This window comes from Hyperoodon ampullatus (assembly GCF_949752795.1).
Source record: "Hyperoodon ampullatus genome assembly, chromosome: 13".
In the NCBI taxonomy this organism is placed as follows: domain Eukaryota; kingdom Metazoa; phylum Chordata; class Mammalia; order Artiodactyla; family Ziphiidae; genus Hyperoodon; species Hyperoodon ampullatus.
In genome coordinates this window covers 8014003-8034185 of record NC_136926.1, presented here as the reverse complement: position 1 = coordinate 8034185, position 20183 = coordinate 8014003, and the positions used below count along the sequence as shown (strand labels likewise).

Sequence of the window (20183 nt, the reverse complement as noted above, 5' to 3'; positions counted from 1 at the left end):
GGAAAGGGGAGGCTCTGGGGCTCCAGGGTGAAAAGTGGGGGTCCCTCCCACCTGGGCGCTCTGAGAAGTGGGAGGTCTGATGACACAGGTGGGAGTAGTGACCCTGTCCCTCCAGCCCTACTCAACCTGACCCATCAGGAGACCTGCACAGTGGAAATGAACAATTAATTGTTAAGTCACATTTTACCCCCAATAATTTTTTTCCTAACATCCCCACCAAGCCTTGCTTGCTTCTTTCACTTTAGAAAAAGATTATTCGGTGGTAATAAAAAAAATAAGGTTTATGGCCTAAGTACTCCAATGTGAAAAGGTTATAGAAAACACTGCTATGTAAAATACAATGAGGGCTTCCCTGGTGGCGCAGTGGTTGGGAGTCCGCCTGCCGATGCCGGGGACGCGGGTTCGTGCCCCGGTCCGGGAAGATCCCACATGCCGCAGAGCGGCTGGGCCCATGACCCATGGCCGCTGAGCCTGCGCGTCCGGAGCCTGTGCTCTGCAACGGGAGAGGCCACAACAGTGAGAGGCCCGCGTACCGCAAAAAAAAAAAAAAAAAAAAAAAAGTGGAAACAACTCAAATGTCCATCAACTGATGAATGGATGGATAAACAAAATGCCTTCTACCCATATATAGAAAATTATTCAGCCATAAGAAGGAATGCAGTACTGACACATGCTACAACATAGATGAACCTTGAAACCATTATGCTGTGAAAGAAGCCAGTCATGGAAGGACAAATACTGTATAACTCCACTTACATGAAATATCTAGAAGATGCAATTACAGAGAAAGAAAGCATATTAGTGGTTGACAGGGACTGGGCAAATGGGGGTGGGTGTGGGGCTTGACTGCTAATGGATGGTGTTTCCTTTTGGGGTGAGGAAAATGTTGAAAATTAGATTACAGTGACAGCTGCACTATGAATATAGTGGCACTGTGAATATATTAAAAACCACAGAATTGTACACTTTAAACGGGTGAATTTTAGTTATGTAAATTAGATCTCATTCAAGAAGTTGCATTTCCAAATTATAGGAACCAGAATCATCTTACCCCATTAATTTCACAAACCGGTGCCCAGGAGTCCTTAGAATGTCGGGCAGTGGGCTAGGTGCTGGGAGGATGGAGAGATGAATGAGATTGGACGAGTCTAAAATGGGGCCTTGGTGCTAAACGGTTGTATAGACGGACAGTGATTAAAATTCCTGACTCAGGGATTAAAGAGATCCACCTTGGAATCCACCAACGAGAGTGTTCAGATTATTTGGCCCTGGGCTCATTTCTCCTCTCCAGTTCTGCCAAACAGGGATGGGAATTAACACTTTATTCCGAGGGGGCTTCGGAGTAGAAATAGAAACATTAACAACTGGGAAGCGCTCAGTACCTGCTGGGGGCCCCCAAGGTTATAACCCCCAGGCTGTGGTGGGGAAGTGTTTTTTTGTTTTGGTTTGGGTTTTTTTTTTGCGGTACGCGGGCCTCTCACTGTTGTGGTCTCTCCCGTTGCGGAGCACAGGCTCCGGACGCGCAGGCTCAGCGGCCATGGCCCACGGGCCCAGCCACTCCGCGGCATGTGGGATCTTCCCGGACCGGGGCATGAACCCGCGTCCCCTGCATCGGCAGGCGGACTCCCAACCACTGTGCCACCAGGGAAGCCCGGGAAGTGTATTTTTAACCCAGCGCACGTGGGGCTGAGTCGGGGTCTCAGATTCCCGGCTGGGAAAAGTTTGCCCGCAAGGGGAGGTAGTGGGTTTCACGAGGGCCGGCGCGGCCGCGCGCCCCCGCCTGCTGGAGCACGCGCCCGCCCTGGCGCACGCGCGCTTCCTAGCGGTTGCCTAGCAACCGGGTGGCGTGGAGAACGCGGGATCATGGAGCCGCCCGCCCTGACAGTGAGCGCCGCGGTCCGGGAGCACCTACGGAAGTTGTGTCTGCACGAGTTCCCGTGCGGCACGGGCAGCTGGGTGCGGGCGCTGGCGGGGCGGCTGGAGGAGGGGCTCGGGGCTGTGAGGGACGGAGGGGACTGACCAGGGGCCAGGCCGGGGCCTAGGGGCGGAAAGCGAGGCTGGGGTGGTGCTGGCCAGGGGTGCTTAGGGGGCTGCTAGCCCCAGGAGTTGGCTGGTCTGTAGAAGCCTGAGAGGATGTTTGTGTCTGGGCGTTTAGGGATAGTCCTGACTGGGGCGTGGCGGGGGGGGGGATGGGGATGGACTGTGGGAAGAGGGACACTGCAGGGGTGGACGGGATAGGCCCCCCCGGGGCCTGTGGGCACTGACCCAGGGTGGAGGGCAGGGACCCCCCCCACCCACCAGAGCAGGACCCCATCCTGAGCGCATCAGGCGGATCCGGGGCAGGCCCCTGGCTGTCTTAAAGACACCGGGCTCCTTTGGGGTGGAAAGCTCATCCTGAGAGCAAGGTTTGCAGTTAGGACCCTGCTGTGCTGTGGCCACAGGGGCCATCCTCATCACCTAAGTGCACAAGGAGCATGACATTGAGAACCCGGGGCTTCCCAGGTGTGCCGGGAAGTCTTGAGTCCTGAAGGGTTCCCGTGGACTTGGTGGGAAGCTGGGGCCCCACCTACTCTTGTCGGCTGGTTTCCATTTTCATAGAAGAGAAAACTGAGATACCAATCAAGGAACTAATTTATTTGTTTCAACAACAAACATTGATTGGGCACCTACTATGTGCCTGGCGTTGTGCTGAACTTCGGGGTTTCATAGATAGATGTGTCTCAAGAGGAAGGAGTGGGAGAGAGTAAACTCCAGGACCGAAATCGTTCATCTTCCACTTACGGCATCTCAAGGCTCTGAATTTACCTTTGCAGGCTTTGCTGCCTCTTCTTCAAAAACCTTCCCTTGGCTCGTTACAGCCCACAGATCGCCTTTTGCACCTCCCGGCTTCGAAACTCTCCCTGATTGTCCTGTTTTACAATCGATTCCATTTTGAGAGTTTTGAGTCCTTGAGAGGGGCTGAGTCATAACGAGAGAAATTCTCTGCCTCCACCTCTGCAGAATAAGTCGCGCTTTCTTCCTCAAACTTACCGAGCATGGCGGGAGCTGATCCCCAGAGAGGAGGACGCTGTGGGCCCCGGGGAGGAGACGGTGGATGCCCTGCTGGGCTTGGTCTGCAGCCCCCACTCACCCTGGGCCCTGCTGGAGGGCTCAAGCGCTGAGGACTGTTTTCTGAGAGAGCTGGCCATCCAGAATCCCCTGATGCTCAAAGACAGCTGCTTCTACACCTACTTCAGGTCGCTACGGGTGGTGTACAAGCAGGTGAACACTGGGGGCGAACACCAGGTACAGAGTCGGTGTTAGGGGGGCCATTCCCCTTACAGGCCTTGGTGGTAAGACCTAGCTCTGCCCTCCTCCTAATTAATCTCACCAGCTTGTCCACAGAGCAGGGCCAACAATCTTGGCGAGCTGGCCCAGTCTGTTACCCCAGAGAAGGGAGGCCCAGCCGGGAAGGGCCCCTAATGTCCTTGAAGCCAAAGTCAACTGAGGATTCACAGACAGACCCCTCCTGAAGCTTCTGGTCTGACCCTGCTGGGTGTAAACTAGAATGATTCCTTAAGACCATAGGATTCACTGTGGCTCTGGGGTAGACAGTGGAGAAGATGGGATTCCTGGCTTCAGGAGCTGACAGTCCAACAAGGGACACAGGACATGAGCTGGAAGTTGTCCAACACCTACAGTCAGAGGAGGGGTGAAGGTTGAGAGGTCACAGGCCACTGCGACGGCCGAGGCACGCGGATCCTGGCAGAAAAGGCGTGCAAGAGAAGAAAGGGCTTGGGGTGTGGGGCGGTCACTCTCTGCAGATGGACGTGCCATTGCCGTCCTCACTCCAGTGCCGCCTCACGCGCTGGAGCTCTGAGCTCCCGTTCCTCCCTTCCAGGTGAGCCTGGTGGACAGAGACCTCCTGAAATTTGTGAAGCTTGAAGAGTTGGTGCTGTGTGCTAATCAAATCGAGGAGATTGACACCACCAACCTGCCCCCAACTCTCAAGGTAAAGGAGCCCAGGTTCTGTTCCAGGTCTTGGAGCCAATGCTGCCCAGAGGCCCTGCCCCTCCGCTGCCCCCCTCACAGAAGTATAGCTGCTTTACAATGTTGTGTTCGTTTCTACTGTACAGCAAAATGAATCAGTTATACGTATACATATATCCCCTCTTTTTTGGATTTCGGTCCCATTTAGGTCACCACGGTGCATTAAGTAGAGTTCCCTGTGCTATACAGTATGTTCTCAGTAGTTACCTATTTTATACATAGTATCAACAGTGTATATATGTCAATCCCAATCTCCCAATTCCTCCCACCCCCGATTTCCCCCTTGGTATCCATACATTTGTTCTCTACATCTGTGTCTATTTCTGCTTTGCAAATAAGATCATCTATACCATTTTTCTAGATTCCACATATATGCATTAATATACGATATTTGTTTTTCTCTTTCTGACTTACTTCACTCTGTATGACACTCTCTAGATCCATCCACATCTCTGTAAATGACCCAGTTTCATTCTTTTTATGGTTGAGTAATATTCCATTGTATATATGTACCACATCTTCTTTATCCATTCCTCTGTTGATGGACATTTAGGTTCCTTCCATGTCCAGGCTACTGTAAATAGTGCTTCAATGAACATTGGGGTGCATGTGTCTTTTTGAGTTATGGTTTTCTCAGGGTATATGCCCAGTAGTGGGATTGCTGGGTCATATGGTAGTTCTGTTTTTAGTTTTTTAAGATACCTCCTTACTGTTCTCCATAGTGGCTGTATCAATTTACATTCCCACCAACAGTGCAAGAGGGTTCCCTTTTCTCCACACCCTCTCCAGCATTTACTGTTTGTAGATATTTTTAAAATTTTATTTATTTTATTTTATTTATTTTTGGCTGTGTTGGGTCTTTGTTGCTGCGCGCAGGTTTTTCTCTAGTTGCGGTGAGTGGGGACTGCTCTTCATTGCGGTGCGCAGGCCTCTCATTGCGGCGGCCTCTCTTGTTGCGGAGCACAGGCTCTAGGCGCACGGGCCTCAGCAGTTGTGGCTCACGGGCTCTAGAGTGCAGGCCCAGTAGCTGTGGCGCACAGGCCCAGTTGCCCCACGGCATGTGGGATCTTCCCGGACCAGGGCTCGAACCTGTGTCCTCTGCGTTGGCAGGTGGATTTCTAACCACTGCGCCACCAGGGAAGCCCTGTTTGTCGATTTTTTTAAAATGATGGCCATCCTGACCGGTGTGAGATGATACCTCATTGTAGTTTTGATTTGCATTTCTCTAATAATTAGTGATGTTGAGCATATTTTCTTGTGCCTCTTAGCCATCTGTGTTCTCTTTGGAGAAATGTCTATTTAGGTCTTCCGCCCATTTTCTGATTGGGTTATTGGTTTTTTTAATATTGAGTTGCATGAGCTGTTTGTATATTTTGGATATTGATCTTTTGTCAGTTGCTTCATTTGCAAATATTTTCTCCCATTCTGAGGGTTGTCTTTTCGTTGGAAAAGAAACTTTCTGACACCTGCTGCAGGAATATTTTCTTCCCGGATTCTTAGAAGGGGGTCCAGGTGGGCACAGGGAGATGAGGCATGAGTACTTCGTTAATTCCTCTCCTGAGTTGCCCAGGGCGGAAGCAGGGAGTGGGTTCCATTTTGTCTGGGCTCACAGGCTGTCTTTCCACCCGCGTCGCAGGTGCTGGAGCTCTACGGCAACAGGATGACCAGCATGGAGTGTCTGTGCACCCGCCCGCCCCCAAGGCTCCAGCACTTGGGATTGGGTCACAACAAGCTTCTGGGCCCCCTGGAGAGTCTATACATCACCAGTGATTACTGGTAACTCGGGAGCCCCACGTGGAAAGAGGGAGGGAGGGGGTGAGCATTAGATTGGGGCCGTTCCGTGCTGGTGGCTCAGAGAACTCAGCTTTGCTCTTCTCTATAATAACTCCTGGTTGGCTGCTAAGTCCAGACCTAGGATTTATTTCTCTGACCCAATAAACAGAAAATCCCACTGAAGCCCAGGGAAGGACACCAAGAGGTATTGGGAATGAGTGGGACCTTTTGCTTCGGGGTTTCTGCTGACACTCAGGCCAGCTAATTCTTGGTTGTGAGGGCCGTCCTGGGCACTGCCGTAGGTGGAGCAGCATCCCCTGCCTCTACCCACCAGATGCCAGTAGCACCCACCCCACACCAGCTGCGACAACCAGCAGGTCTCCAGACAGCACCAAATGTCCACTGGGGGGCAAAACAACCCCCAGTTGAGAACTGCTGCCCTACAGACAGCTCTCGGTTTGACTTTGTCTTCTTGGTGGGTGAGCAGTGGGAAACTGAAACGCTGGATCTGAGGAGCCTCAGGGCCTCAGATACCACCCGTGAACATCCATCAGAGGAAGCGGGGCCAGGGAGGCCTGTCAGAGAAGCTCTGAGGATTCCCGGGGCTCAGCATCCTGGGCAGTACTTCCCCGGGCTGACGTTCATGACTGTTGCTTTCTTCACGGCCCAGAAGGGGGAATGGGGCGCAGGGCAACATCGCTTCCCTGCTTTCCCAGGTCTCCTGGGAACGTGCTCGTGGAAGGCCCGTCTCTCTGACCCTAATTTCCTCCTTCCCCCTCTTTCCCTACTCTTGGCCAAGCTGCCTCTTCACAGCCTTGGCCGTGTGCAATTCCGGATCCCTTCCCTCCACTGACCTCAGCCGTCAGGGTGTGTAGCACAGGAAGGAAACATACACTTTGGACTTTGTGTGTCAGCTGAGTTCAGACTCGTACCATGGACAGAGTTCTAAGTGTTCTGGTTTTTGATCTGGAAAACAGACTGACGAGAACGTAACCTGCTTAATGCTGAGTATGGATTTCATAGAAACACAAATGTGTGAAACCTCCGTCTTTTGCTGTTTTGAATTTAGAAGGAGGGTATATATACTTCCTGAGAATCCATTTTGCTGATGTTTCCACCAGTTCTCTTGAAGGAGGCTGATATTGGGTAAAATCTGTGTGCCGGTCAGCATGAAATGTTCTTCTCGGGTGTTTTCGTCCCTGGCTGGGCAACATCCTGGGCAGGATGAGAGGAGGGAGAGAGAGGAGGTGAAGTTCCTGAACTCAACAGCTGGGAGGCCGTCACACGTGATGACGGGACTGTACTGATGCGTTGTCCCCTTGTGGGCTTTGGTTCTGTTTGTTTTTGTGCCTCTGTTCTCAGAGCTGAAATTGCTTTGCTTTCTGCTTTGTGCAGCAGGGAGGCCCTCTTCTCCAGGTCAGGGTGCAGGGCGCCTCCTCTGCCCTCCCCGGCCAGTTCTTCTTCACCCACGTTCCCCAGGAAATGAACCAGATGGCTTCCTGTGGTCAGGTGCTGGTCTGACTCTGGAGGGCGTCCTCCAGCTTCTAGACCCCTCAAGCCTCACGCACCCTCTTCCCAGGCCCCCGTATTCATGCACCCTCTTCCCAGGCCCCCCTGTTTACCGACCTCTCCTACCCCCACCCGCTGCTCCTCCGCGCAGAGGCTCCCTTCCGCCTTCCTCGCCAGTTTGTCCCTCTCTGCTGAGAACCTTCTAGATGCACACCCCCGTATTAGGTTCTCTGGGAGATAGACCGTTAACTGAGAAGAGGTCTGTACACGTAGAAGTCCGGTAGAGGCAGGATGTGGCGGTGGCCACCTCTATGCCACAGCAAGGAGGGAGGGCACTGGGAGAACCAGGAGCCCCTTCCCAACAGGGGGGCTAACCCAGGTCAAGGGCAGCACAGAGCTTGAGAGTTGAGGATGGGCACAGCCTCCCATCCCGTCCTCAGCACCAGGCCTTGTCCATCGGGGACTCGGGGTGCTGGGGGATGCAGGCGCCGTGGCAAGACCACAGCTACCTGTCCCCACCCCTTTGCTTAGCTGGCCTCTTGACTTCTGGCGGTCCCACTCACCTTCCAGGCCCAACCTCATCTCCCTGGACCTGAGCTTCAACGACCTGACGGACCTGCAGGGCATGGTGGCCGGCCTCCGAACGCTGCGGCGCCTGAGGTTGCTGGTGCTGCAGGGGAACCCGCTGGCCCTGGTGCCCTGCTACCGGGGCTTCATCATCGACAGCCTGTCCGGCCTCTGCGTGCTGGACGACATCGCCGTGGCCCCCAGCGAGAAGCATCTGTTCCGTGGGCTCAGCCACAGCGGGGGTGAGGGAGCCGACGTGCAGGGCAGGGCGGGGAGTTAGGGGGACCTGCTGGCCCGCCCGTCACCCTACTGGCTGCACATGTCTGTCTGTCATCCAGCTCCCTGGCTGACCCAGACCCTGGTCAGGTGTAGGCCACCTTCTTGGTCAGAGTCCTCTCCCAGATTTTGATCGTCGTGATTGAGATTTGGCGACAGAAATGGTAGGGAGGCTGGGACCCTCACAGTCCCCTCCCTTCCTAGACAAATGGGAAACATTCTTGAAATGTTGTCCGTGGTGGCTTGAGATCACCCCCTTGTGGCTCACAGCACAAGCTGCTCCAGAGCCTTCTCAAGGTCAGGGTGACAAAACATGTATAAAAATAGCGACGCCTGCCGAGTACCAGTCCGGGCTAAGGTAACATAGTCTCCACCTGTAACTACCCTGCAAAGTAGCTACTACCATTCCCATTTTACACATCAGGAAAACAAGGCTTAAGAGGGGCCTCTTGCCCAAAAGAGACTTACCCCAGACCACGGTGTGTTGAACTTGGTAGAGCTGGGATTCGAACCCAAGTCTGCAGAGTGAGGCTCAGCCCTGCTCGGAGGAAAGAAGGCAGGAGCTGAGCTTGCCTCCCCTCCCCCGCTGTCTGCCTGCCCACGCCCTCCCCGCGGCTCCCCCCACCCCTGCCCGTTCCCCCCTGCAGATCTCCTGGCGCAGGAGGCGCGGTTGGTGGTGACTGTTGGACATGTCACAGGGGTTCTGGACTCCTCGGTCTTGGACCCGGAACCAGGGCCCCAAGGCCCTTTCATCACTTACAGCTATTATGTAACGTACGAGTTTGTGGAAGATGAGGAAGGCGAAGGAAATGAATACGGCCGCGTGCTGGCTGAGGTGTGTCCACAGGGGCTCTGTTCTCAGGTGCTCAGGGGCTCCTGTGCAGGCACAACGGCTTTGGGGACCCAGGAGAACCCTTAACATGGATCTTTCCAATTCATACCCTACTCTGAGCAGGAAACTGGCTTCCACTCAGCCCGTTTCTTGCAGCTGGAGTAATTCTCAACCCTGTTTACCCCTTCCCATCCCCCCTGAAATGGGCGCAAAGGACATAACAAGGGAGCTGCCGGCTTCCCCACCGCGTTCTCCAACTCCCCCTGCGCCTCCCGGCTCCCTTCCTGTCACATGAAAACCCAACGGTGGCATCCCACTAGGAGAAATGCCTGGGGCCAGGACTTCCCTGACGGGCCAGTGGTTAAGACTGCACTTCCATTGCAGGGGGCGCGGGTTTGACCCCCGGTCAGAGAACTAAGGTCCCATGTGCCGCAGGGCGTGGCCAAAAGAACCCAGAAAACGCGAGGGCCCCCAGCTAATGTGGAAGTTGTTACTGTTTTTACTGTTAACATAGAACTTTCAGAAAAAACAGGACTGGTAAGTTTTTTTATAACTTCCTGGCTTGTAAGTCCACGTGTTTGCTTTGCTTCACATCCGTCAAACACTGGTGCCCATTTACACCACCTTCACATAGTGTCCGGTGAGAGCTCTGAGGCCGGCAGCCCTGGACGTGTTTTCGTGTTTTCTGTGGTAGATCGTCAAGCCCTCGCCCAGCACGGAACAGCTAGGTGAGGACGTCCCCAAAGAGCCCATCAAGGAGGCTGAAGACTCCGTAGGGCCTGGGCCGGCCTCCCAGTCCCAGTCCGGGGAGCTGGAGGAGTCCGGCGCCTCAGCGCCCTTGCCGCAGTCCATAGACTCTGCAGAAGAGCTGGCCAAGCTGCGGCCGCGCCTGGATCCCCGGCTCTGCCCGTCCCCGGGGTAAGGATGCTCACCGGGCTGGGGGCAGGGCCCGGACCACACCTGCATTTATCGTTCTGCATTCTCCTCTGGCCCACAGCCCTCCCTGACAGCACGGGCCCCGCAGCCTCACGCTGTGCCCACGTGTGCACATCTTCTCCAAGTGCCCTCCCAGCCTTGTCCCTGGTCCCCAGCACAGCCCCCTGGGTGATGGCCCCCACGTCTCCATCTCCCCTCCCCAAGGACAGTTCTCTTTAGCACAGTCCGCAAGCCCTGGTCTGACGTCATCGCCTGCAACTACGCGATGCAGCACACGCTCAAGGGCCTGGTGCCGCTCAGGGCCTTCCTGCTCTCAGGGACCACCGTCACCGTCGTGGAGGAGAAGGTGGGAGGCTGGAGGTCTCCAGGGTCCACACACTGCCCCGCTTCTCCTCCGTTCCGCTCTTCTGTCGGGCATCTGTAGCCCCGCTCCCTTGTTGGCAGACCTCGGTGCCTGTCCAGAAAGATCCTGGCTAGCTCCAACCCAGCTCCTGTCCCCTAGATTCTCTCCTGGCCTGCGGTGCCACCTTCCCCCAACAGTCCCTCGGCTGCTAAGAAGGGAAAGGGAGAGACGGACAAGAAAGGGAAGGAGAAAAACAAGGAAGAGAAAGACAAGAAGGGGAAAGATGGGAAAGACAAAGCAGGCAAAGGGGAGGAGGGACCAGCCAAGGTGCGTCTGTGTGGGGTGGCCTGGGTGGTGGGGGGCTGCGCGCTCGGTCCCCTGCTCCCCGCGTCCACTCGCCCGGCCTCTCCCCACAGGAGAAGAAGGGGAGCAAGAAGAAGGAGGAGGAGCTCCGTAAGGATCTGCGCCAGGACCCCCCCGTCCTCCGGGTGCTGGGCAGTGGCCCGGTGGTCCTGGAGCCCCTGCTCTCCGGGGAGCCATTCGTGTCCACCGTGTGCAACTTTGGGGTGGTCCGTACCTTGGAGACCGACAGGCTGACGCTTCACAGGGTACAGCAGTGCCCCTGGCCTCCCCTGCCCACAGAAGCCTGGCCAGGCTGTGGTGGGGGGGGAGGCGGGGAGGGGGAGGGGGGGCTGGAGGGGTGACGCAGCAAGGGTCACCTGCATGGAGGGCGGCCTTCTCGAGTGCGAGGGGCCAGGCAAGCGGGTACGTCGGGCAGCTGCTCCCCAGGAGACCAGTCGAGGCCCTGGCGGGGGTGAGAGCACCCACCCCTTCCCCAGCATCCCCCCACTCCAGCAAGGAACTTATTTTGTGGTTCTTCCTCTCAGGATTCAAAGAAGAATAAGAGTAAGAAAGCTAAAAACGGTAAGACCGATGATGGGAACGGGGCAGGGAGTGTTTACTGAGGACCAGTCCTAGTCCATTCAGGTTGCTGTAAAATTCCACGGCGTGGGTGGCTTCTAAACAACAGACATTTATTTCTAGCTGCTCTGGAGGCCAGGAAGTCAAAGACCAACTTGCCAGCAGCGTCAGGTGAGAGTCCTGTTCCTGGTTTGCGCCTTCTCCCTGGGTCCTCACGGGGTGGAAGGGACCAGCCGTCTCCCTCTGCCCTCATGACGTAATCGCCTTCCAAAGGCCCCACCTCCTAACATCATCACCTTTGGGGGCTGGGATTTCAACATATGGATTTGGGGAAGGGCACAAATATAGCAGGACTTGCTGAGGGATCAGCCTGATTGGGGACCAAAGGAGTGGAAGGATGGAGAATCATCTCTTCCAGCCGGTGGGAGGGCCATGTCTACCCTGAGGACCAAACCCTGTGTCTTCCCTGCAGCCCCGCTGCGGTCATGACATGGGCAGGACAGGCATTCTGGGGTGGGGGCCAGGATGGAGTGAGTAGGGAGGCCCAGGGTTGGGAGTGTCCAGGGTCCTTCTGGCTCAGCGGTGGTCCTGCTTCTGCAGGACATTAGCCCTGATTGCTGTATAAGGAGCCTGGACTTGTTGTATGGCCAGTGGCAGCATTGAAATAGGTGAGTTTTATATTTAATTTTTTTTTAAGATTTATTTATTTTATTTATCTTTGGCTGCATCGGGTCTTAGTTGAGTCACGCGGGATCTTCGTTGAGGTGCGTGGGCTTCTCTCTAGTTGTGGCGTGCAGGCTCCAGGGCACGTGGGCTCTGTAGTTTGCAGCAGGCAGGCTCTCTAGTTGAGGCACGCAAGCTCAGTAGTTGTGGCACGTGGGATCTTAGTTCCCTGACCAGGGATCAAACCCGTGTCCCCTGCATTGTAAGGCGGATTCTTTACCACTGGACCACCAGGGAAGTCCCTAGATTTAATTTTTAGAACTGTCTGGCTTGGAGGGAGAGGTAGGAGAACAGGTCACTCAGCTGGGAGACTGCTGCAAAAGTCTAAAGCAAGACCACAGCAGCCCGATTCAGAACAGCCAAAAAGTGGGAAGAGCCCAAATGGCTATCAACGGATGAAAGGATAAACAAAATGTGGTCCATCCATACAATGGGATATTATTCCGTCACAAAAAGGAATGAAGCACTGACATGTCCTAAACCACGGATAAACCTTGAAAACTCAATGCTAAGGGAAAGAAGCCAGACACAAAAGACCACATAATGATTTTATATGAAATGTGGAGAATTGTCAAATCCATAGAGACAGAAAGTAGATTAGTGGTTGCCTGGGGGCGGGAGAAGGAGGGAATGGGGCATGACTGCTTAATGGCTGCGGGTTTTCCATCTGCGGTGATGGAAATGTTCTGAAATGAGCGGTGATGGTTGCACAACATTGTAAATATACTAAAAGCTCCTGAACTGTACCTTTTTTTTTTTTACACACACGCTGTATTTTATTTTTACAAGAGATAAATAAACTGACACCAAACATTGTAAATGGATGACCACAACAAAAGCAACAATGATTGCAATTACCAAACACAACAAAGGGTTATAGTTAATAAGCCAACAAAGGAGAGAAGATAGGGATTATAAAAATATTCAGTTAATCTGAAGGTGGAAACAGAAGAAACAAAGAACATATGGGATAAATAGAAAACAACAAGATGGTAGACTTAAACCCAATTATATGTAGTCACATGAAATATAAATGGTCTAAATACCCAATTAAAAGGCAGAGATGATCAGATTGGATAAAAAAGTAAGACCAAGCTATCTGCCTATCAGAAACCCCCTTTAAATATAAAGATACAAAAATATGAGAAATAAAAAGGATGGAAAAAGATATTCATGCTAACACTAATCAAAAGAAAATGGGAGTAGCTGCATTAATATCAGGCAAAGTAGATTTCAGAGCAAAGACTATTACCAGGGATAAAGAGGGTCATTTCATAATAAAGGAGTCAGTTCATTGGGAGGATGTAACAGTCCTTAGCATGTATGCATCTAATAATTGAGTTTCAAAATACATGAAACAAAAGCTGATAGACGTACAAGGAGAAATAGATAAATCCAAAATTATATTCAGAGATTTCAGCACAAATAAGTAATTGCTAGAACTAATAGAAAATCAATAAGCATGTAGAAGACTTGAATCACTGCCAATTAACTTGAGCTAACTGACAGCTACAGAGCGCTCCATCCAATCACACACACACACACACACACACACACACACACACACACACACACACACACATTCTTTAAGTGCACACAGAACTGAGATATTCTATAACCTGGGCCATAAAGCAAGTCTCAATAAGTTTAAAAGAATTCAAGTCATATAAAGTATCCTCTATGACCACAGTGGAATTAAACAAAAATATTTGCAAAATCCCCAAATTTTTAGAAACTAAATAACACACTTCTAAATAACCTATGGGTCAAAGAAGAAATCAAAAGGGAAATTAGAAAGTATTTTGAACTGAATGGAAATAAAAATACAAAATGCCAGGGCTTCCCTGGTGGCGCAGTGGTTGAGAGTCCGCCTGCCGATGCAGGGGACACGGGTTCGTGCCCCGATCCCGGAAGATCCCGCGTGCCGCGGAGCGGCTGGGCCCGCGAGCCATGGCCGCGGAGCCTGTGTGTCCGGAGCCTGTGCTCCGCAACGGGGGAGGCCACAGCAGTGAGAGGCCCGCGTACAGCAAAAAAAAAAAAAAAAAAAAAAATACAAAATGCCAAAATTAGTAGGATATAACAAAGCAGTATTTAGAGAGAAATTTATTGCACTAAATGCATATATTAGAAAACCTTCTAAAACTAATAAGTGAGTTTAACAGGGTTGCAGAATACAGGGTCAGTATTCAAAAAATGTTTCCATTATGAGCAATGAACAATCAGATATTAAAAATTTTAAATAATACCATTTACAATAGCATTATCAATAGAAGTTTTATATGTTGAAAACTATAAAATGTTACTGAGAGAAACTAGACCTAAATCGGTGGAGATATATACTATGTACATAGATTAGGAGATTCAGCATTGTTAAGATGTTGGTTTTCCTCAGATTGCTCTACAGAGTCAATAAAATCTCAATTGTAGCCCTGGAGGGTTTTTTATGTTGGTTTTTTTTTGTTTGTTTTTTTTTTTGCGTTACGCGGGCCTCTCACTGCAGTGGCTTCTCCCGTTGCGGAGCACAGGCTCCAGACGCACAGGCTCAGCGGCCATGGCTCACAGGCCCAGCCGCTCCGCGGCATGTGGGATCTTCCCGGACCGGGGCACAAACCCGTGTCCCCTGCATCGGCAGGCGGACTCTCAACCACTGCACCACCAGGGAAGCCCTTTTTTTCTTTTTTTTTTTTGGTAGAAATCAGCAAGCTGATTCTCAAGTTCATATAGAAATTCAAAGGATCTAGAATAGCCAAAACAACTTTGAAAAAGAACAAAGGACTTACACTACTGGAATTGAAGACCCAGACAAATATGGACGTGAGATTTGTGATTGAATCCTGGGGTTAAAATGGGCTTAAACAAAACTTTTTTTTTTTTTTTACGTTTTTGTAAATTTCTTTAATGTCTGGCTTAATTGAGGAAGCCATATTTCCATAGCTGCTTCTGCAGTCAGTCTCTGTGATGTGTTGCTGTAGTTGAAGTGTATGAAGAAAATCTCACCTCACATGGACATGTAATTGGAAAAGAGAGAAATATTTTAATAGGCTTTTAAATAACTGTGGATATTCCTCTTTGCATGAGACTTGACAACTAGTAGTTTTTTAAAGGTTGTTACAATGTGAAAACTGAATCTATATGGGTGAATTTTTTCATAATCAGTTATGTTAAATTAATCCATTGGTCTACATTGCCTTTTTTTTTTTTTTAACATTGCATTTTGAACGGCTATCTTACCCATGCACAATTGTTAACATCTGGCAATTTTTATTTGTAAAGTACTGGTTCACTGAGTTACGCAGATCTTCCAACTGTTGACACATTTTTTTTATCCATTATCCAAAAATCGCGTTCTTTATCATCAACCATAACATCAGAAAAGTCTTTTGAGTATTGGAAAACTGTTAAGTTCATGGTGGCAGATACAGTGTTACAAAATTCTAGTTTCTACTTGAAAGTTCAAATGTTATAAATGTATTTATCAGAATGCTTTCCGTTGTTTTCCCTGAAGTGCCAGGCTTGCTTCATTCTTTTTTTAGAAAATATCTGCCAGATATTCACGTCGAAATAACCATATTTTGTCAGCGTACTTTCAAGTGAAAATGATGTTCCAAGAAAAGCAGCTAGTTCATCTTGTAATTCAAACTGAGACTTGTTAAATGATCTAGTTAGATGTGATTTAATTTTATTCCTTATTACGGTTAAGACCCGAGGGCGGAATCTGATTCTGAAACCGTGCTCGCCTCGGGACGGCGGAGGTCACATTTGCGTTTCCGGGACGTGTCGTGAGCTGGCCCGGGATGGCCCGGCACTGCCAGCCCGCTCATCGCTCCGGATTCACACTTTCATATTTCCTCAGAAATAAGAAAATCTTTGGTTTCAGTGTACGAAAGCGACTACCGCCCCGACCCCCTGACGGTGGAGATCCAGATCCAGCTGATCCAAGTCCGCTCGACGGAGGAGGCGCTTCGGGGGCTTCTCCCATAGGGCGCGGGATTAAAGGTTGTTGTGACTCCGCGGCTCCGCGTCTGTCCAGCCGCCGCCGCGCGTCCGGGGAGCGGGGTGCTGGCCGTGGGGAGGAGCGGGGAGGGGGCCTGGCCGGGAGGAGGCGGGAGTGCCTGGCTGGGGAGGAGCGGGGGAATGGCCGTGGGGAGCGGGGAGCCTGGCCGTGGGAGAGCGGGATCGGCCTCCGCCGGTCAGCACCGCAGGGCCGGGCCTCTCAACCCGCAGGTGCGCAGGGAGCTGCGCAGACCCAGGTGGGCGGGGACCCGCGGCGGCCCCGGGCCCGCCGCCAGAGACCGCGCCCTCAAGCCCGGCCTTTGCCGCTGGGTTGGTGGGCCGAGCGGGGGCGTGGCCAGCGCTCAGGGGTCGCCGCTGAGCCCTGCCCACCTCCCGCGCCCCGCGGAGAGAGCCGTGCTTATGCGGCTGCGCTGCGCGAGCTCCTCGCCGGTGTCCGCTCGGCGTCTTGGCTCAGGTAGGTAGGCGAGGGGCGCGCGGTGTTTGGCCTGGGGCGCCTGGAGCCCCGCTGCTGGGAGGGGGCTGTCCCACTGTGAGCGGAGGGGCGCCGAGCCCCCGGCGGGAGGAGCCGACTTGGCAGCAGCGGGGTCGCGGTCGTACTGCCCCGCGGGAGCGGCCTCCCGCCTGCGGTGGACCGTCGGGGCCAGGTGGCCTCCTGCTGCCTGTCGGCTTCTGTTCGCCCCGCTGGGGCGAGAATGGCCGGAGCCGCGGGTTGTGGACGGGGCAGCCTGGGGGCGCTTGCTCCGGAGTCCCCGACGGGCAGCGCCGCTCGCTGTGCTCAGGCCCGGAGGGGTGTCCCCCGCGGGGCTCTGGTCCTTGCTCTGGCGACCCCACGGGCCTTTGCGCCTCCACAAGAGCCCTTTAGAGGCTGTCGTGTGGAGAGAATGAACCAGCCCTTGACCCTTTCCCTCATCAAAGCGTGATGGGTCGCCGAGCCCTGTGAGGACCCCAGAAGCAATTTCAGACCCTTAGGGCTCGGCACCCACTTGGAGGGGGGCGTGCACTCGCCGAAGCCCGAGCCGGTTAAGGACCAGGCTTGGGGGCTCGCAGAGCGGAGGGAGGCTTACGCTTAGCAGGTACTGAATGGGATTCACAAGCAGGTGTGTGGAGTGGGGAGCTTCGGGTTGGTTCCCGCAGTGAAGCGCTTGGGGGATTGCGTGCATTGGGAGCGCTGTGGACAAAGGGGAAATCAGGTCCACAGCGCATCTCAGCCTGGGCCTCTGAAACGCACAAGTCAAAACCAAAACAGCTGGCTTTGCGCCCTTCTCGGTAAGTGGCACCACCAACCCGCCCCCCACTCTTTCCCCTCCCCGGGTGCCCTCCCCCACAGCAGGCGTAGCTCCCACACCTGAAATCCATTTTCCACGCCTGAAATCCATCTGGTTTTCTCGTGCTCCACGGCCCCCACCCGAGTCTCAGCTGCGGCTGGTTACTGACTAATGCAAGAGTTTGCTAGCTGGTCTCTTGTTACCACTTCTGCGCTTCCACAATCCATCATCTAAGCAGCAGCAGTAGTGACCTTCCAAACAATGTAAATTCTTATTACCGCCTCTGTTAAATCCTCCGACGTATCTCCGTGGTGCTTACAATAAAACACAAGCTCTTTCCCCAAACTTTCCCCATGGATCTTGCATGTCACCCTCCTCAGGCTACTGCTCCCGCTTCACCACCTAACACTTTCCTCCTTGTTCCTTCTGGTCCAGCCACGCTACACACCTCCTGTCCTGCTTCAGGAGCTCTGCACTTAACTATTCCCTCTGCCCGGCCCACTCCCCCACTCTCCCCCCCGCCCCCAGGTCTTTATGTGGTTTGGTCCCTTACTTTGTTCAGTTCTTGCTCAAGTGTTCTTTTTCAGGGAGGGCTTTCTAAACTACCGTGGGCTAAAAGAGCCTTTCCGGTCACTCTATTCCATCACACTGCTTTAATTTCTTCTCCGCACTCCCTGAAGTTCGTACTGGTTTCTTGGTCTCTTTGTGAGGGCTGGGACCTGTCTTGCCTGCCACTGCATCCCTGGCAGCTAGAAGAGATGCTTTTGTGGCAGTGGCGGCAGGGACAACCGGGATGAGGCTAATGCGGGTAGACCGGATTGAAGTGATGGCCAGCTGGACCAGGACATGGCAGGGGGAGGTGACGAGGAGGGGACTGCTGCCTGGCTACTGTGGCTCTTGGGCAGGTTACTGTACTAAGTTACCATTTCTCAGCTGTCTCTTTGTATTGCTGGGAGACTTGCTGAGAGAAAACCAGAACTCAGTAAGCGGTAGAACTGGTGAGGGGTGGCCGCAGGGGAGCCATGCTGGTACAAGTCTATGGCTTTCCTATTTGCCTTCATGCTCTTCCTGTGCATGTTTTTTGTTTTGTTTTTTTTTTCCCCCTAAAGCTCCATTTAAACGACTCCCCAGGAAACCCAAACTACTTCAGACAAACCTGTACCAGTATGTGTTAAATGGGTGTGTTCTGTGGTGGCTTCCGCCACCTGCTGCTGCCCTGCCGTGGTTTCCTCTCCCTGGAGGAGCGGACTCCCTAAGGGCAGTGCCAGGGGCCATCATCTCTGAGACAGGAAACGCAGGGCCTGCCACCACTCTAGACTTTTTTTTTTTGGAAGTAAGCGGTGCCATTTTCACTAAAGCTCATTAGGTACTTGAGTTTCGTGGGAAATGCTGAAAACACTTGTGGTGCCTCAGTTTTAAAGTGGCTGCAAGTCCTTTTGGAGAAAAAGTTGACCCAAGAGTCCCCTAATGACAGCAGAAGGGAAGCGAGGGCTGGCATAGCAGGTGTGTTTGGTCTGTCCTCTGGGAGAGGGACTCTGGAAAGAGCCGGAGGACACGCTGAAGAAGATAAAGAAAAGGACCTAGCTGCTGGGCCGTGGGTTGCCCTTGGGACCGGGGAGGTGGAGGACGGGCAGGGCTGGGCTCGGTCCGCTCACGGGCTCTCTCCTTGCAGGCCCTGCCATGTTCCGCAGGGTAGGCTGGCTGGTCCTGTACAGCCTTGCTGTGATGCTGCTCAGCTGCCTGTTCTTCCTGAAGAAGGAGGCCCACCCAGCGGGGGGCCCCATGGCCCGACAGCCCTTCTGGGCTCCCCCAGGGCCCCGGCGCAGCCAGTGTCCACCCAACCACACGGTGGCTAATGCCTCCCTGTTCCTGCCTAACCGTCACCGCCTCTTCTTGACCTATCGCCACTGCCGCAACTTCTCCATCTTGCTGGAGCCTTCGGGCTGTGCCGAGGACACCTTTCTGCTCCTGGCCATCAAGTCACAGCCTGGCCATGTGGAGCGGCGTGCGGCCATCCGCAGCACGTGGGGCCGGGCAGGAAGCTGGGCTAAGGGGCGGCAGCTGAAGCTGGTGTTCCTCCTGGGGGTGGCAGGATCTGCACCCCCAGCCCAGCTGCTGGCCTATGAGAGTCGGGAGTTTGATGATATCCTACAGTGGGACTTTGCTGAGGACTTTTTCAACCTGACGCTCAAGGAGCTGCACTTGCAGCGCTGGGTGGCAGCTGTCTGTTCCCAGGCCCATTTCATGCTAAAGGGAGATGACGATGTCTTTGTCCATGTCCCCAATGTGCTGGAGTTCCTGGATGGCTGGGACCCAGCCCAGGACCTACTGGTGGGAGATGTCATCCGCCAGGCCCTGCCCAACAGGAACACCAAGGTCAAATATTTCATCCCACCCTCCATGTATAGGGCCCACCACTACCCACCCTATGCTGGGGGTGGAGGGTATGTCATGTCCAGGGCCACTGTGCAGCACCTCCAAGCAGCTGTGGAAGAGGCTGAACTGTTCCCCATTGATGACGTCTTTGTGGGGATGTGCCTGAAAAAGCTGGGGGTGAGCCCCATGCACCATGCTGGCTTCAAGACGTTTGGAATACGGCGGCCCCTGGACCCTCGGGACCCCTGCCTGTACAGAGGGCTCCTTCTGGTCCACCGCCTCAGCCCCCTGGAGATGTGGACCATGTGGGCACTGGTAACAGATGAGGGGCTCAAGTGTGCAGCTGCCCCCTTGTCCCAGCTTTGAGGGGTGGGCTGAGCGAGCAGACTGTAAGTTTTGCAAAATCACGAGAAATCGAAAACCCTGGAACCCGGCCCTTGATGGGCTACAAGAAATGCTGACTTTGTTTCTGTAACCCCCTCCCAAACCTTGCTAACGCTGATTAAAACACTGAAACCCGGCTAACTTGTACCCGTATGTGTTAAATGGGCAAATGCTGCCATCGCCCCTCGGGGCTCTTCCAGTCTGGAGGGGGTGGTGAAGGAGGGAGGCTGCCTAG

The 20183-nt window shown here is 53.3% G+C and overlaps 2 protein-coding genes across 2 annotated transcripts; both read left to right on the top strand.

The window, feature by feature from the left end:
- Window positions 1-1863: 1863 nt before the first annotated feature.
- On the top strand, window positions 1864-14633 carry LRRC43 (leucine rich repeat containing 43; the record flags this gene model as incomplete). The annotated part of the gene is made up of 13 exons (XM_079718066.1): window positions 1864-1956; window positions 3001-3261; window positions 3881-3991; window positions 5666-5805; window positions 7882-8120; window positions 8802-8989; window positions 9681-9904; window positions 10127-10268; window positions 10425-10592; window positions 10682-10873; window positions 11153-11189; window positions 11310-11357; window positions 14602-14633. 13 exons carry the CDS (start codon window positions 1864-1866, stop codon window positions 14631-14633), a joined length of 1875 nt encoding a protein of 624 aa, XP_079574192.1.
- Window positions 14634-18868: 4235 nt separating this feature from the next.
- B3GNT4 (UDP-GlcNAc:betaGal beta-1,3-N-acetylglucosaminyltransferase 4) lies at window positions 18869-19930 on the top strand (the record flags this gene model as incomplete). Its single annotated transcript, XM_079717976.1, has 1 exon — window positions 18869-19930. The coding sequence occupies one exon, from the start codon at window positions 18869-18871 to the stop codon at window positions 19928-19930; it is 1062 nt and encodes a 353-aa protein (XP_079574102.1).
- Between the last annotated feature and the right edge of the window lie 253 nt (window positions 19931-20183).